The sequence below is a fragment of the Equus przewalskii genome, chromosome 2, assembly GCF_037783145.1.
Source record: "Equus przewalskii isolate Varuska chromosome 2, EquPr2, whole genome shotgun sequence".
In the NCBI taxonomy this organism is placed as follows: domain Eukaryota; kingdom Metazoa; phylum Chordata; class Mammalia; order Perissodactyla; family Equidae; genus Equus; species Equus przewalskii.
In genome coordinates this window covers 33,942,999-33,959,660 of record NC_091832.1, presented here as the reverse complement: position 1 = coordinate 33,959,660, position 16,662 = coordinate 33,942,999, and the positions used below count along the sequence as shown (strand labels likewise).

The window sequence follows — 16,662 nt, the reverse complement described above, 5'->3', positions numbered from 1 at the left end:
CTCCCCGCTGCTGGGTCCTCCTTGGCATGCACTCAGTGGCCCAGCATCAGGGGAGGCTGCAGTGACTCCCTCTTGGGTCCCAGCTCTGGGGAAAGCAGGTTGGCTGACACCCAGCATGGCCTGTCCCCTCTTGTCCCTGGCCTGAGCGAAGTGGCCCTGCTCCAGCAGAGGCAAATGTTGGGAAGGTTGGAAAGTGGCACTGAGGCTGCAGTCACTGTGGTCCAGCAGTCAGACAATGATAACTACTGCTAGGCTGAATGTTTGTCAGGCGTCAATCACCACAATGCTCTCCCTCCACCCCGCCCTTCGCTGTCGAACCCCTGAGGCCCGGAGAGGGAAAGTAACTTGTTCAAAGTCATACAGGTCACGTGTGGTGGGGCTGGGATCCGAATCCTCAGCATCCGACTTTGAAGCTCCCCTCCTCACACCTTCATAATGATGACTTGGGCAGCTGGGGGCAGTGCGAGGAGCGACTGGGAGTCCAGCAGATCCTGGGGCCCAGTCCTGGCCCCTTCTCCGACTCGAGTCTCTTCCCTGTTATGGGCCTCAGTTTCCCCATGCGCAGAGTGAGCACAGCGGCTGTTTCAGATGCTCCCCAAGCCATGAGTTTCCCTGGAGACATCCAGGGGAGATCTCCAGGGAAGGGGAGGCTGAGCAGATGGCACCCTGCCTCCCTCAACTCAGCCTTCAGTGGAGCAGCCCTGCCGTCCCTGTCTTGTATGTGGAGCTTTCACCTGAGTTACTGTGAGAAGAAAAGAGACTCTTCAGCTAAAATTGTTTAAAAGTTTGAAAACCCTAGGACATGATTGATCATCCATTAGTTCATTCATTCAACGGACCTCTATCGATGGTCTCCTATGGACCAGGCATGGTGCTGGGCTTCAGGGTGGACGCCACTAATCAGACACAGCCTCTGCCTGCGGGAAGCCCACAGCCTAGGGGGGGAGGCAGCCATGTGGACTGACAGCCTTGACACATGTGCCAGGTGGTGTCAGGGGAGCGCAGAGGATGAAGCCCCAGTGCATCCATGACAGTCCTGGAGAAGGTTTCTAAGAGGATACGGGGGGGGGGGGGTGCGGGGTGGGTAGAGCTGGGATGGTGTATTGAGGTCCCTGGAGGTGGAGAGGAGGAGCAAGGGTCACATTTTCTGAGAAAGGGGGCTCTTTACTTCTATAGTCCGGGGGGCCTCTCCTTCCTCAGGGCTCCTTCCAAGTTAGTGAGATCTAAGGCATGAGTCTGTGCTGAGGCTTGAGGAGGGGGCCGTAGATGCTCTGGTCTGGGGGCTGCCGCTAACAGACTCCCTCTTTGACCAAAATTTAGTCAGGCTTCTCTGAGACCTTTTCTCAACTAGGCCTCAACCTTTGCGTTTCCACGTCCATCTTTGCATCACGCAGTTTTAGCAAGAATCCTGCTATGTCAGTTTAGCAAGAAGAAGGCTGAGGCCCATGACTCAGCCAGGATCAGATTCATCACCGGCCCCCAGCCCTCTGACCCAGGACCCCAGTGCACATCTTTGACGCCTCTGTCATGGCTCCTGACTGACTGATCAGGGATCCCTTGATGAGTCTGACTCTGAGCCAGTGCTCTGGACAGATGTCTGCTGAGGCACCGTGAGAGCAGCTGTTGATTCTTGAGATTCTGCGCACACTCTCTGAAGCTGGGTTAGAGCTCCAGGCTGCTTTGTCTGAAAGATATCCACTGGGCTGGAAGTCTTTCTTCTTGCCTCTGTCTTTTGAGTGAGGATTCACTTCCTGACTCCCTGGACCAGAACAATTTCCTGGCTCTTTGGGAAGCCTCTGTTCTCTCTATTTGATCCGGTTTCTCCCGAGAGAACTTCTCGGCCGACTGAAAACCCTGTTCTCGAACTTCTGCTGAATTTGGAACTTCACTGGCTTCTTTGGGAAACCTGAGATCTCCCCAAAGTGGCTCCTGTAAGACCCCTCCCCTCCCATCTCCTCTGCTTACCACCTTCCACCTTCCCTTCAGTTCCCTTGAATCCTTTGATGTGGTGGAGGAGGAGGAATCTGAATCCTCAAGTCCTTGAATCCATCCTTTTCCGCCCCTGCCAGACCTTTTCCCTGTCCGCTCCAGCCCCTCAACTCCCTACAGGCATTTGAACTCTAGGCTCCTCGGTCCCCCCTCAGGGCTCTCCAGGGACTCAGGGGCCCCTGAGAGCAGCTACCTGAAGCTGAAAAGGGAAAAAAAGCTCATTGGAAACACATTGGATCCTGTGTCCACTCAGATGGACTTTGGAGACATCTGGGTGGCTGTTGGATGTCCCCTCAGTCCCTTGTCTCAGATGCAGGCCACAGCCTCCTTAAGGTGACCTATCAGGGCAAATGCAAATCTTAAAAGTCTCCTCCACAAATATTGGCACAAAGCTTTAGCCTCGCATTGAGTATGTTCCCTCAACTTGTCCCGCCTGGTAGAAACACAATTCAGATAAAAATATAAAGGGGAGCAAAGATGAGATCCAATTGTTTTATATAAACCAGTGAGTTTGTGTCACTCTGTTTTACTCATTCATGGTTAACATTTTAGAATGAAACCTATTCAATCTCTATTTGCATCTGTCAGTAGGTATATGTATATACGCATGTAACACATATGTGATACTTTTCTACTCAAGATTGTATTACCAAATTAATGTATGAAATCTCTTAAAGGAGTTCTATTCGAAACGGCTTAGAGATAAATAGCACTTAAATAAATTAAGTATTCCTAAAACACCCAGAAATAAGGAAACTAATCCAAATATTTTTCAAGTTCATGTGATTTGAGCAAATCTTTGATGAAGAAGACCAGTTTAACATCACTTGTTTAATGAAAACAGCTATGTCTTCTGAATTATCAGCATTAAAGTATCACGTGAGTACACATTTTATTCTACTTGGGCTTAGTAACTAAATAGGGTAGTGTCACACCTACTAGAAGTTTACGATTATCCAAGTTATAAATTCAATCTGGGAACGAATGTAGAGATGAGGTAAGGCAGTAAAAACGAATTGCTTAACGTCCAACACATCGTACAGATCAAGCAAAGCGGTAAAACAGGAAATCCACGTCTTTAACTTTTTTTAGGTTTTTACTTTTATGAAACTTGCTCAACATGCGTGGGTTGTAAAAACAGGTAACAGGGAAATAGCCTGAGATGAGGGCTTAGCTTTGTTTAACGTTGTAATTATGTCTGCCTAAGGACAGTTTCCCAAATATTGTTAGTAACTCGCAACCCTAGAGTTGTGCTAAATTAAATGAAAATTAATATGAAATGAAAATGAAATGAAAATTAAATAAAGTAAATATTTATTACTTCATTTAATTTAGCACAACTCTAGGATTGCGAGTTCTAGATCACTTCTAAGTAGGATAAACTACTGAAAAAATAATTACTAAGCATAAGTTTAAGCTTACATACTTTTGGCTTCTTGTTTTTATATGGTATAGAGTAATATATTTGAGTATGTTAATAAACATGGAAAGTTGTACCAGAGGAAGCATGCGTTTCTAGAAATCGTGATATGGTATACCCATAAAACTTGCTAACTTACTATAGAATGTTGATATGTGGAAGACAGTTAGCAATTGTCTACTTTCTAATTTTCACTGAAAATTAAGGTTACTAAGGGTTAAGAATTCTAATCAATATATGTAAATGAAACTACAAGGAATAATAAGGATGAAGAAAAAAACTATATGTAAAATAGGCAAGAATGTAGGATATATTTTTGTTAAGAAAAAAAGAGTAATCTTGTCTTAAAGTAGTTGTTTAGAGGTTGTTTAAAAGTTGTTCTAGAATGAGAAAGGAAAATACAGGATGAAAAAATTTGAGTGGATATAGAAAATTGTAGAGGGTTTATGGAGAAAGAATTTTATGGGCAGTCAAGCTGGCTAAGAGTGATTTGTTTTTAAGGTTTTTAAAAATGAGCCTAGTAGCATACTGATACAAAACTAGAATTTGGTTTTCACTCTGTTAAAAGAACAAAGTTTTCTTGGATTATTGGTCTGCTTTTAATAAGAAATTGCACAAGGTTTTTCTTTACTTTTTGATTTACTGCCTAGGACACAAAAGTTTTCTGTTTTAACAGATTAATTTATATTAATCACATCACGTCATTGATTATTTAAGAAAACCCAGACTTCGCACTTTAAAAAAACTTGGGTTGGGCCGGCCCAGTGGTGCAGCAGTTAAGTTGTCACGTTCCGCTTTGGTGGCCCGCTTTGGTGGCCCAGGGTTTGCCAGTTCGGATCCCGGGTGTGGACATGGCACCACTTGGCATGCCATGCTGTGGTAGATGTCCCACATATAAAGTAGAGGAAGATGGGCACAGATGTTGGCTCAGGGCCAGTCTTCCTCAGCGAAAAGAGGAGGATTGGCAGCAGATGTTAGCTCAGGGCTAAGCTTCCTCAAAAAAAAAAAAAAAACACTACGGTTTTTTTTGTTTCATTTTTACATCTTTGACAATTTCACCTTCCCAAAATCAAATCCTAAATGAAATCTTGATCTCAAACTGACCTTGATCTGGCCCTTTTCAGAGGGCCCCTGGAACATCTCAAAGGATTTGTTCTTTCACCTTGTACAAAGAGTGATGTTAAAAACAATTTAGTTTCCTTGACCTGTTGAATTGCATGACAGGCATTGTCGAATAAGAAGAGATTCTTAAACTTTTTCTGTTATATTTGCATGGGTAAATATTTTTAATTAATATAAATATTTTAGAAATTACATGAACTTCATAGAAACTTGTCAATGCCCTTGCTATCCATGAAATGTTCTACCATAATATTATCAGTCATAATTCCAGTTATTATCTTAATATGTTGTATGTGAGAGAGACAACCAAACTTCCTTGTCAATTGTATTGTAATGAACTCTGATCAGATCTTTAACCACAGCCATTTTAAGCCTTTTGTCATTCACAGATACTTACTGTTTTCCTCTGATGCTTTCCTGAAAACTAATGCAATCAGCTAGTTGGTAAAGTGCTTTGTCTTCATCAGAAAGGACTATTTCAGAGACCCAGGGAAAGGACAATGACAGGTATTCTGGGGAACAGACTTCTGATGACACTGGATAACTCTGATCATACCATGACTAAGGATTTCTAGAACTAGTAGAGAGGCTAGTGGGTTTATAAAACTGCTAACCCAAGGTTAAGCAGGTCAAAAATTAATTACATGGGACTGAATGAACCAATGAAGGATGATTTCAGTTTTGTGTGGAACACTGCTCGTTCTTTAATGTTCTAGTGTCTGGATTTAAGAAACTCCTTTCCCTTTTATCTTAAGTTGTCTATAACTCATCAGAATTTAGTAGATTATACTTTTGTAAACATAAATGAGACATTTCTCTTTTCTCCCTGCCTGATCCCTCCAGAATTTGGAAACTCTTCTTGAGTATTCTTATTTTCACGTCAATATAATTATTTGCATAAGTTCAATAAGAAGATGCTTCCTTAGAATGTAATTGGAAACACTGATTGTGTTACCAAGGCTTTGACTGGAATATCATATTTGAAAATGATGTGCATGGAATACGATTTAAGCAACAAGGGTTGACTTTATGGCACTAGTGCTTACCAAGCCCTCTTGCAAAAACCAGCCTGGTATCTGGCTTACAGACTCCCAGCGTTACAGGTCAGGAAGGTCACTTCCTGGCCCACCTAGGAAGGTTAGGATACCTTGAGGTCCTTGGGAGCAGAGGAATTCACCCGATTTATAGGTATTGCAAGAAAAATCAGGTGGTGAGTTCTTGGCTTGGCTTCCTAGCCCTGGGGGATTTTTAAAAGTCTAGTCTGAGATTCCTTATGAAAGGTTCCAGCAAAGCAAACTCAAAAAGACCTATGCGGTCAATTATCATTCTTACTGCCCTTAGGTAAATAGTCATGCCAAATCTAGTGAGATTAGACTTATTTTGTAAACAGGAATCTAAAAGGGAGGTGATTATAGAGAGAAATTTTCCATTTCAAGGGGAAACTATAATGTACCCTTGTGGGTTATTAAATTATAGTCCTCTTCATTGTCTTTGAGCTATTTTTCACCTCTTGGTTAAACTCCATTCTCCTTTCTACTTTGTTATCTGCCTGTAAACTGGACTGGATCCTGCCGTCTTGCACATTTTCTCACTTCTTCTAGTTTCCTCCAAGATCTGGCTACAACTCCCCAAATCAGCATTACAATTTTCCTCCCACCCTCCTGACTTGGAATCACTGAGAACTAAAACCCAACTGCCCCGATCCTTACTGGGACCATCTAAAGAGTCCCTATGAGCTGAAGCTGGACGCTTCCACATTCTTCTCTGAGAAACAAACCTGACTGTGACAATGATGACTGCGCCATCAGCAAAGACATTCCAACTACAAACCGGGAAGTCTTTTGGCCTGCCCCTGTGGTCCTCACTTCACCATCTAGAGATGCTTCCAGCTCAAAACTAGAAATCTCAACTGGCTGCCCTCTGGACTTAGAAACAGCAAGAGGGGGACTGAGAAAGACTCCCTCCTTGACCAAACATCAGTCAGGCTCCTCTGAGACCTCTTCTCAGCTAGGCCTCAAACTTTGGGCTTCTGTGTCCATCTTTGCATTGCCCAGTTTTAGCAAGAACCCTACCATTTATGTCAGTTTAGCTAGAATCCCCACCCACCCTCAATATCTGATCAAATTCCTCAACCTCCACCATATCTGGTTACCCTGACTTGCCTTCAGAGAATCCTGTTAGGTCAAAAGTCCCCTACCCTCTTAGCAATTTTCCATCCATTGACAGGCCCCCACCGCCTCCTGCTCCTCAGCTATAAAACCCCTCTCTTCTTTCTTCAGTTCAGAATTGAGCCCGGTTCTGTACTGAGACCTCTTTTCCCCTATTGTGATAGTTCTTGAATAAAATCTGTTTTTACCACTTTAACTTCTGTCAGCTCTGATTATCCACAACATCGTCTCTGCCCAGGTCGAGGTCCTTCCTCTCCATTTGGAGAATCACCCCCCAACCCGGCCACTCTTCAGACTCCTCCAGGGAGCAGCCGCCAACTCTTTTTTAGAACTTGGGTGACACCTAGTGGTCATGATAGGTCACCACCAATGCTGTGATCCACACTTCCTACTCCTCTGCTTCTGGACCTAAAATGAGAGAACCCGCCCCAGGCTGGCAATGTGTGGGGAATGATCAGCGTCACTTCCACCATCTTATCATTGCCGCCAACATCGCCTCTCACAAAGAGCAGACTGGGTGCAACCTCTGCTCTGCCACTCGTGGGCCACGTGGCCTTGGGCCCCCACTTCACCCTCCCAGGCTCGGTTTGCCCCTTCCGTAAAAAATGGGTAATAATGAAGAGCACGGTGCACGGTTTGAGGATTACATGAGGCCACGGATGAGCACATCCCTAGCACAGGGCCTGGTGTGGAGAATGGAAACTGTCAGTGCTGGTGACTGGGGCCCTTGGCCGCATGTTGGGCCAAAGGTCCTCAGGGCCAAATTGGCAAACAGCCGTAGGTAGAAGGAAGGAGGAGCAGATGGAGGTGGACAGCCCGTGGCATTCTCCCCAAAATGGGAAACTGGCAGAAGCTAAGCTGTGGTTCAGCGAGAAAATCTGGCCCCCTGCAGGCGGGTGTGAGGAGAGAGGCAGGAGAAGGAGGTGGGGAAGGAGGCAATAGGAGGCTCCAGGGGCACCTACTGCCCAAAACCCACAGCTGGGCACCTGGCACCTTGCCCACCTGGTCTTGGCTCGGCCGAGGGGCCGCCGCTCCCTTGCACTCAGGACTGACTATGAATGCAGACAGGCGGCTGTTTCCTCCCCAGAGGATGGCACAGCAACACTGGCTGTCAGCTTCCCCAGTTGCAGTTTCGTAACAAACAGCTGATGCCACTAAGCGTGACAATAAGCAAAGTTGGGCATCGGGAGGCAGGGGCGTACAGTACAAAGGCACAGGCATGTGGCCCCGCCAACAGCAACCCTGCTCAAACACCCATGCTCCGCCCCGGCAGGCAGTCCTGGATCTCAGGACATCAAGGCCCAGTAAGAAGAGCAGGATTTGTTAAGCACCTGCTGTAAGTCGAGGTTTGTGTGTGCCATCTGTTTAACCCTCTTAGCAACTCCGTGAAGTGGAGCTATTAATAGTTTGTTTATAAAAGGAGGAAACTGAGGCCCAGAGAAGCCAAGTAAATTACTCAAGGTCATGCAACGGAAGCAGAGTTTGACCCCCAATTTCAGAGCCTCCGTCTCAGAGAGCACCCAGTCAACTCCCTCATTTTGAGAATGGGGATGGGAAACAAAGATTTAGAATCAGAAGACATGGGTTCCCATTCCAGCCCCACCTGCCCTCTTGGACCCTCCATTTTCATCTGTGAAATGGGAATGAATAATTCCTGGGATCCCTCTGATGACCAAAAAGACAATGAATGAGAAAGAAGGTCAGGAAGGGTTTTCTTTATGACGATGAGGAAACCAGGGCCCAGAATGAGGAGGGGACTTGTGTGGAGTGGCCTTACTCCAGCTTCCTTCACGGAGCCCTGGGCCTTCTCTCCAGCCTCTCTCTTCCTCGCCTCCCTCCTGGCCTCTGCTCAGCCCATTCCCTCTGCCTGGGGCACTCTCCCCTTCTCTCTGCCGCCTTGCCAACTCCCACTTAACCTTCAGGTCCGGAAGCCTTCGCTGACCAGGAGGTCTGGGTGGGGTGCCACCCAGGTGTGCCTGCATCCGGGGCTTCCCACTCTGCACCATCATCACCTGTTTACCACTCTGTCTCTACCTGGGCTGTGAGCTTCAGGTGGGGCAACCTCTCCTACTCCCACGGGATCCCCAGAGCCCGGCCCAGTCTTGGCACCCTGGATATTTGTGCAACAGGCGGATGAATGCATGAGTGAAACCACACGACAATTTAGCCGCTTAGCCAGAACCAGAACCTGGGCCTCCCTCCGGGGCAAGCATTTAAAGCCTTGGAGCAGCCTCCTTGCTTACTGCCTCCCCTAAGACTCCCCAGCATTGGGTTCCTTCTGAGACAAGCCTGCGGAGGGGACTTTTAGCGTGAAGGGAGTCAGACAGTCTTGGACTCAAGTCCCTGCTCCGCCATGTGCTGGCTGTGTGGCCTGAGCCGCAGCAAACTGGGGGTTTTAACAGCACCTGTCTGAAGATGGCTCAGGTAGACTATGTAGGAAGGTAGCCCTGTGCCTGGACAAGGTGAGTGCTCAGAACCTGGAGGCTGCTCCTTCCAGCAACTAAGGCTTGGGGGCGCGTCTGGACTCCCCTTCTCCCTACTCAAGTTCTCGGAGCCTGGAACCCCACCCTCCAGCTCTCTTTGTTCTCCCATCTGGACACAATAATGCCTGGCCCATGCCAGGAGCCAGCAGCCCGAGCACTCACTGACCTAGAAAACCAGTCACTTTCCTCCCTGCCACACCCCAGCCGGCCCCCCAACCCCTGGACCCCGGCCCACAGCCGTGCCCAAGCTGCCTCACACCATACTCCCCACATCCGCTCATCTCCGTGCCTTTCATCGCTTTGCAGACACCCCAGGAATGGGAACGGGGGACAATGATTTTGCCTGCCTCAGCTCACATGCACACAGTCAGCCCAAAGCATGACAGCCTCTCCCCCATGGGGCACTGAGCCCAACACACCAGCCCTTGGTGGAGGTGCCCATCGCGCCTCCTCCCTCAATGTCTGACGGCTACAGCCAGACAGCAGGAACCATGGCTGGTGGAAATCTAGAGAGCTGCTGTAGAAATCTCTCTCCTTCAAAGGCTGTCCCCTTTGGGGCAGGTCGCACGTGCCAACAACAGTGCCAAGTGGCGAGGGGAATGAACATCGAGTCCCTATGATCACCACACATATTAGTTCTCACGTGCCGTGGTCTCAGCTTTCCGTTTTGCCCACAAGGATGCTGGGGCTCGAGGAGGTTGAGCTGCCAAGTTCACGCAGGTGGAAAGTGGTGGGCTCCTCAGAGCATGGGACCCCCACTGCTCCCAGGATCAAGCCAGACCTCAGAGTGGCCACAAGGCTCTCCTTGATCTGGCCCTGCCCATCCTGTCTCTTTGGTTTGCCCTAAAAGCCACCGCCCACATTTCATGCTCCCCACTCTGGGCTACTTGCAATTCCTTCACATTCCACATTCTCTCTTGACCTCACGTCATTAACATACACGTCAGTGATAAAAGAAGACAAAGTTCCTCGCCCTCATGAGCTCATTTTCTAGAGGGCTAGACAGACAATGAACAATGAATACAAGTGAATGTATAGTGGGTTGGATGGCAGAAGAAAGAACTGGAAGGACAGGACGAAGGAGAGGGAAATGCCGGTGGAGGGTGGGCGGTATTGAATAGGGCGGTCAGCATCAACTTTACTAAGAGGGTGAGGTTTCGGCAAAGACTTGGAGGAGGCAGAGAGTGAGCCATGTGGGAAGCGCCTTCCAGGCAGAGGGGACAGCCGGGGCAGAGTCCTCAGGAGGGAGACAGAATCCTTAGGAGGGAGCATGCCTGGTGTGTTCCAGGAACAGCAGTGGGGGCCAGGGTGGCTGGGGGGAGTGAGCAACGGGGAGGGGAGGGGATGGGAGGGGAGGGGAGGGGAGGTGGTCAAGGTGCAAGAAGGCCTTCCAGGCATTAGACGGATATTGACTCTTACTCAGAGGGAAGTCAGAGAGTGTGAGTCGAGGAGTGGCAAAGTCAGACATTGCATGAAGAGACTGCGAGACTGCAGGGTCCAGGTTGGACGCTGAGGGGCAGCCTCAAGAAGCAGGCACGAGGGGCTGGTGGCGCAGATCATGATGGCAGCCGTGAAGGTGGTGAAAACGGGTCAGATTCTAGATCCTTCCCCTCTTATTTTATTTTTTTAATGTGTACATTGTACTGTAGTATTTTATTTTTAAAACTTTTTAACATGTTAATATTTTATATTGACTTTTATATAAACATGTAGAGATAGACAATTAAATTGGAGTTATGCTGTAGTTTTTTAAAAAATCCTATTTCTGTCATTTAACAGTACATGATAAACAATTCCACATGTTATTAAAAGTATTAAGAAATTTAATGCATAACTTTCCGGGTACAGATACACCACAATCCTTTGAAGGATTATTCTCTTTTTGGACATTTAGAATGTTTACAAATAACCAACTCCATAAATAACGATGTAGCATATTTCATCATTCATCAGCGTTTGATTTTACATATATTTTTCAATGACGAAAGCTTTTTTATTGTTATGGAAACCAGAAATATATAAAGAAGATCATTTTATAATACAATTAGAACGTGTTTTGATTCCATCTGGTTGATTTTTAAGAAGCTATAATTCTTGAAGGTAATGCTTTTTCCATTAACTTTGGGTTTTTTGTTTTGTTTTGTTTTTATTGCCAAATAATACACCACATTTTATTTATCCATTCGTCGGTTGATAGATGAAGTATTTTATAAATATGGAATCTAGATGCATTTTCAAGTTAGTGCCAACAGATTGAATGTGGGAGGCAGGATGTGAGAAAAAGAGTTTGACACGCGGGTTTGCAGCCTGGGGGACCCGCAGATGGAGGAGGCCCCTCGGCTGGGATGGGAGAGGCGGTGGCAGAGGCGTCTGTGTTTGTGTTACCTTCCATCCCCTCCTGGGAGGCTCTGTACACCCCACTGGGCCTTCCCAACTCCTCCTCATTTTTTGGAGGAGTTGTCAGAGCCCCCCATTCCTCTGGGAAGCTCGCCTGACCCTCTCGGATAGCGGTCATTTCTCCCCAAGTCCAGTTGCAGCATTTCCCAGGCTGCTTTGTAATCGCCTGTTGACTTGTGTGCCCCCTGGTCTGAGAGCAACTTGGGGCCGGATGCTTCTTTATTTCTCGGCTTGGAGCAGGCCCTCAAGGTGTATTTGAGGGGGTGAATGATGACCCTCCCAGGAGAGCAGGCTTTCCCAGTGGAAGTCAGTGACCCCGCCTCCACCCCACAGTCCCACCTCGCTCCTCTCAGAATCAGGGCACGGACACAAGTGGGGCTTGGCTATCATCACGGGTCCATTTCCGCTATTTTACAGATTAGGAGCCAAGGCCCAGGCAGTGGAAGATGGCCTGGATCTCACACTGGAAGCCCTGTCCCCCAGCCCCTCTCCCTCCTCCGTGTCAGTCAGCCAGATACCTCCACGGTCCTGAGCTGGTCTCTGCTGTGGCCAGGAACCCCCAGGGAGGGGAGGTGCCCAGCTTGGGCGCAGTCTCCTGGTTCCGTATCTGCCTTTCTGCAACCACTCCCCTCAGAGGCCTTTAAGACCCCCGTGGAGGATGCCCGCAGTCCTCAAGCTTCCCTTCTGCACTTGCAGTTACTACAGTGTGCGGGCGAGGCAGGTGGCAGCGGTAAAGCAGTTCCCGCGTGGCCGTGAGAGCTGAACCAGGCAGAGCCCAGGAGCCCCGGTTCCCAGACCCTCTGCCGACCAGCTGTCTCTGGCTTCCCTATCTGTCAGCACGCCAGTGCCAGCATCACTCAATCCAGACTTTAAGTGTCTGCACTTGAACTTGTAACAGCTGTTATGGCTCTCAGTGTTCTCCCCAGCATAGTCAGATGTGATTTTGTTTGTTTTCTTTAAATCTGACTCCCTATTGCCCAGCACCATGCCCGTTGCAAAGCAGGGGCTCAATTCGTGTTGGATGCCTGAGCGATTACAGCCCTCTGTGTGTTCCCCATTATTACATGACTATGGCCTTTCTCCTTTCACATCTATAAGGTTAAGGGGCAGGGGTTGTGTCCACAGTGTTTCTACAGCCTCCGAGTGCAGCACAGTGCTGAGAACCCAGGAGTCTCAAGGAATAAGACCCATCATGTCAGTGGGTTATGCTGTGTAACAACCACACCAAAACTCAACACAGCAGCCTTTATTTAGCTCTCAAATCTGCAAGCGGGCAATTTAGCCTGGGCTCAGCTGGGTGGCTGTTTTGGTCTCAGCGAGGCTCTCTCCTGTGTCTGTGGTCAGCTCTGAGTTGGCTTTGCTGATCTTTGCTGAGCGCCCTCCCATGCCTGAGGTCTCAGCTGAGACAACTGGGCTGACGGACTCTGATCCAGGTGGGCTCCCCTCCTCCAGCAGGCCGGCCCAGGCTTTTTCTCACAGTGGACGTGGACGTCCTGAGAGAGTGGTCCCCTGAGGCCCAGGCTTGGAGACCGGTAGACCATCCCTTCCACTACATTCTATTGACCAAAGTAGGTCACAAGGTCAGTTCAAAGTCCAGATTCCAGGGGTGGGGAAAATAGACTGCACCCTCGATGGGAAAAGCTGAGTGTTACATCGTGAGAGGCGAGGATACAGAGAGGTAAGAACAATTGCGGCATTTTTGCCTTGTGTATTTCACGGTCAGTCTCCCTCCATAGAATGCCAGTTGGGCATTATAAAGATCAGAATGCACCCAGGTTGGATCACTTTAATATTTATTCGAATTTAAGTCTGATAGAAACAGGAGCTTCTAGATTTGGACAGACATTTTGGATCCCTCTGGTGCCCTCTCCCACGCCCTCTTTCTCCATTTCTTTGACGTCTTCCTGGCCAGGACATCCACATGGCGGCAGCGGGTGTTGAGGTTTTCATGATGCTCTGTCTCCTGAGAGGTGAAAATGGCATCAGTTTTCTCCTACCTGAGGGTTTTCAGAAGGCAGAACTTGAGAAAATGAGAAGCAAACTGCAAGAGAGCCTCCTGGGTCCTTGGCACGGGTGCCGAGACCTTGTTCTCCGGGATGTCTGCCTGAGTCTGAGCTAAATCTGGGTCATGGGCCTGGTTCCCAAGTGCGTCCTGCATCCTGATTTGGGGGTGGGGTGGAGGGAGAGTGTAGGGTAGATCTTGGGGCCTCTCTCCTCCTGGAAACTTCCTAGGATTCAAGCTGGGGACATCTCTCTACCCTATCACCTTGTTTGATTGCTTCCTAGCATATATTACTGGTGGAATGTATCATTTATTTGGGTGTATATTTATGGTCAGTCTCCCTCCAGAGAATGCCAGGATTTTGTTTTTTCCATTGCTAATCTCCAGCCCTCCGATGCCGAGGGACGGAGGAGTACCCTAGGCCGGATGCTGAAAGGTGAGCTGCAAGAACTGGAGCCTGGTGGAAATGATGTAAGAGGCTTCCTGGAAGATGCTGGAGCAGGTGTGACCGACAAGGGGGCCCTGTGGCCTCCCTAGCACTGGAGCTTACGCCTGCCACACCGCGGCCGGCTGGAGAACTGCTTGAAGTTTTTCTCGTAGGTGGGCAGGCTCTCTTTGAAGCAGTATGCAGATCGCTTGTCGCACTCGCAGGCCCTCAGCCCACAGAGGCAGCCGACACCAGGACCGAGGGTACATTCACCTGCAGAGAGACAGAGGGTCACTGGGGGCTCCCGGCCCACCCCCAGGGTTTGGTCCTAAGGTTGGGGAGAAACAGGTTGCTCACTGCCAGGGATCAAGGGATGAAAACAGAAAGGAAAGAGCCTGGACATCCTTTCCCTTCACTCTCAAGCCCTTCCCCGATCACACGTGGACATGCCCCGGCACTGGAGTGAGGAGAAGCCTAGAAGGAAGCAAGAGAAGCGGGGAGTGTGGGCTGCACGCAGGGCGCCCTGAGCTCGTGCACCTGGGCAGCACACAGAAGAAGGCAGCGGGACCCATTTTCTCAGAACTCATCTCCTATTTCCAACAGCTTGCTTGACATCTCACTTGGACATCTCAGGCACTTCCAACTTAAGACGCCCAAAAGGGAACACTTGATGTAAATGCTCCCTCCACCCACCAAGCCTGTCCTTCACCCACACTCTCGGCTCTGTAAATGGCACCACCTCCTACTCGAGCCAGAAAACTAGCAGCCAACCTCGATTCCTCTCTCCTTTCACTTTTCACATCCTGTCCACCAGAGAGTTCCATTGATTTCTCTATGTTTAAAATATTTCATGCTCTGCCCTCCTCTTGCCATCTTCTTGGCCACTACCCCAATCCCCGTCATCACCAGCTCTCCCCTCCCTGTTGCTGTCACCGCCGTGGGGTGGATTCCGACTCTTAGCGACCCTGTGGATGGCAGAGCAGAACCCTGCCCAGTCTTTCTGTGCCATCCTCTCACCTTCCAGAGCTATCAGACAACGCTCCGCTGCTGTTCACAGGATCTTCATGGCCAAGTCTTTGGGAAGTGGGTGGCCAGGAGTCTGTCTTAGTCTAGAAGCTCTGCTGAAACCTGTCCACCGTGGTGACCCTGCTGGTATTTGAAATCCGGGTGGCATAGCTTTCAGCATCACAGCAACATGCAGCCACCACAGTGCGACAACTGACAGGTGGGTGGTGTGGTTCCCTGACTGGGAAACGAACCCAGGCCGCAGTGGTAAGAGCACTGAATCTTAACCACAGGCCACCAGGGCTGGCTTCTCCTCTCCTAATGGGAGGAAATAAACAGGGAGCTTCTTAAACTGTAGCCTGCATTAGCTCCACTCTCCTGCTCAAAGCCCTGCTGTGCTTTCCTCCTATTTGGGGAAGACATCCCAAATCCTTGCCATGACCTGGCCCTCGCCAACCTTTCCATCCTCATTGTCCTTCAGTCTCCCTGCTCCAGGCACGCTGGCCTCTTTATGTCACATGTCTTGCCCAGGGCCTTTGCACTTGCTATTCTTTGTCTGAAACATCTTTCTGGGATCTTCACGCGGCCGGGTCCCTCCCATCCTTCGGGTCTTGGTCAAATTTCCCCTCCTCAGAGAGGCTCTGTCTGACCCCCTATCTCAAGCTGTCTCCAGTCGCTCTCCCTCACGTCCCTGTTTATTTCATTCCGAAGACTTCACAACCTGGTACTTCTCTTGTTAGTTTACTTGTTTGTGTCTGTCTCTCCTCAACAGAGCGTACGCTCTGTGAGGCTGGGACCTTGTCTGTCTTGTCATCACAGTGTCCCCAGCATACAGAACAAATGCTGGCCCATAGCGGGTGCTCGACAAACAGTCGTGAATAAACGAGTGAAGCCTCTATGGGCCTTTGGGACATGGTGTCTGCCCTTTGACCACGTCACCACTACATGGCTTTACTTAGTGGTTAGAGCTGCAGCCCTGCCTGTGTGTCTGTGTGTCCGGGTGTCTGTGTGTCCATGTGTGTTAGTGCGTGTGTGTGTGTTTGTTGGGGGTGTCTAAAGCACACCTTCCTCTTTCTAGATAACTCCATGCCAGCTCCACTCTCTTTTGAGGGTCGGCCGTCAGGAAGGGAGGCAGCCAGAGTCCCTGGTTTGTTGACCTTGGGCAAGTCAGCTTCAGGATCCTTGTTTATAAAATGGTGATAAAAATAAAAGTGTCAAGAATAAATAACAGTTTCTACATCACAGGATGGCTGTGGGGATTTTCGCAGCTGTTTACAGATGGAGCTGTGGGATGGGCCCGGCACAGAGAGTGCTCTGGAAATGCTTGTCCGTGTTAGGATGGGGCACCTCAGCCACACACACGAGGACAAAGAAGAGCCTGGCTGCGGTCTGTCTGTCTGTCTGTTTGTCCATCTCTGGAGTCCACAGTTCCCGCAGGAAGCTGTCCTCCCACAGCTCCCAGGAGACCTGATTTCTCAGGACGTGTTGACACCCACCCGACGCTTCAGCTGCCCCTCCCCGTTCACCCTCATGAAATGTGCCAGCGATGTTCACGCCTCCGGCTCTCGGCTCCTGCCGCGCCCACTGTTCCTGACGCCTGGGTCACCCTCGCCCGCGAGCTCCCTCTTCTCCATCTGTGGAAGCCCATC

At 49.2% G+C, this 16,662-nt stretch overlaps 1 protein-coding gene across 17 annotated transcripts in view; it reads right to left on the bottom strand.

Moving 5' to 3' along the window:
* Positions 1–13,355: 13,355 nt before the first annotated feature.
* Positions 13,356–16,662, bottom strand: part of PLA2G2C (phospholipase A2 group IIC) — a 70,316-nt gene continuing 67,009 nt past the window's right edge. For 6 of the 17 annotated variants that reach the window (XM_070600641.1, XM_070600565.1, XM_070600629.1 and 3 more), the window contains 2 exons: positions 14,132–14,281; positions 13,356–13,542 (listed from right to left, as the gene is read on the bottom strand). In XM_070600641.1, coding sequence (XP_070456742.1) covers positions 13,526–13,542; positions 14,132–14,281 — 167 coding nt within the window. In that variant the 3' untranslated portion in view covers positions 13,356–13,525. Of the gene's footprint in view, positions 13,543–13,966; positions 14,282–16,662 lie in introns of those variants that run through there. The other 11 variants (XM_070600595.1, XM_070600575.1, XM_008519144.2 and 8 more) reach the window with 2 other exon arrangements.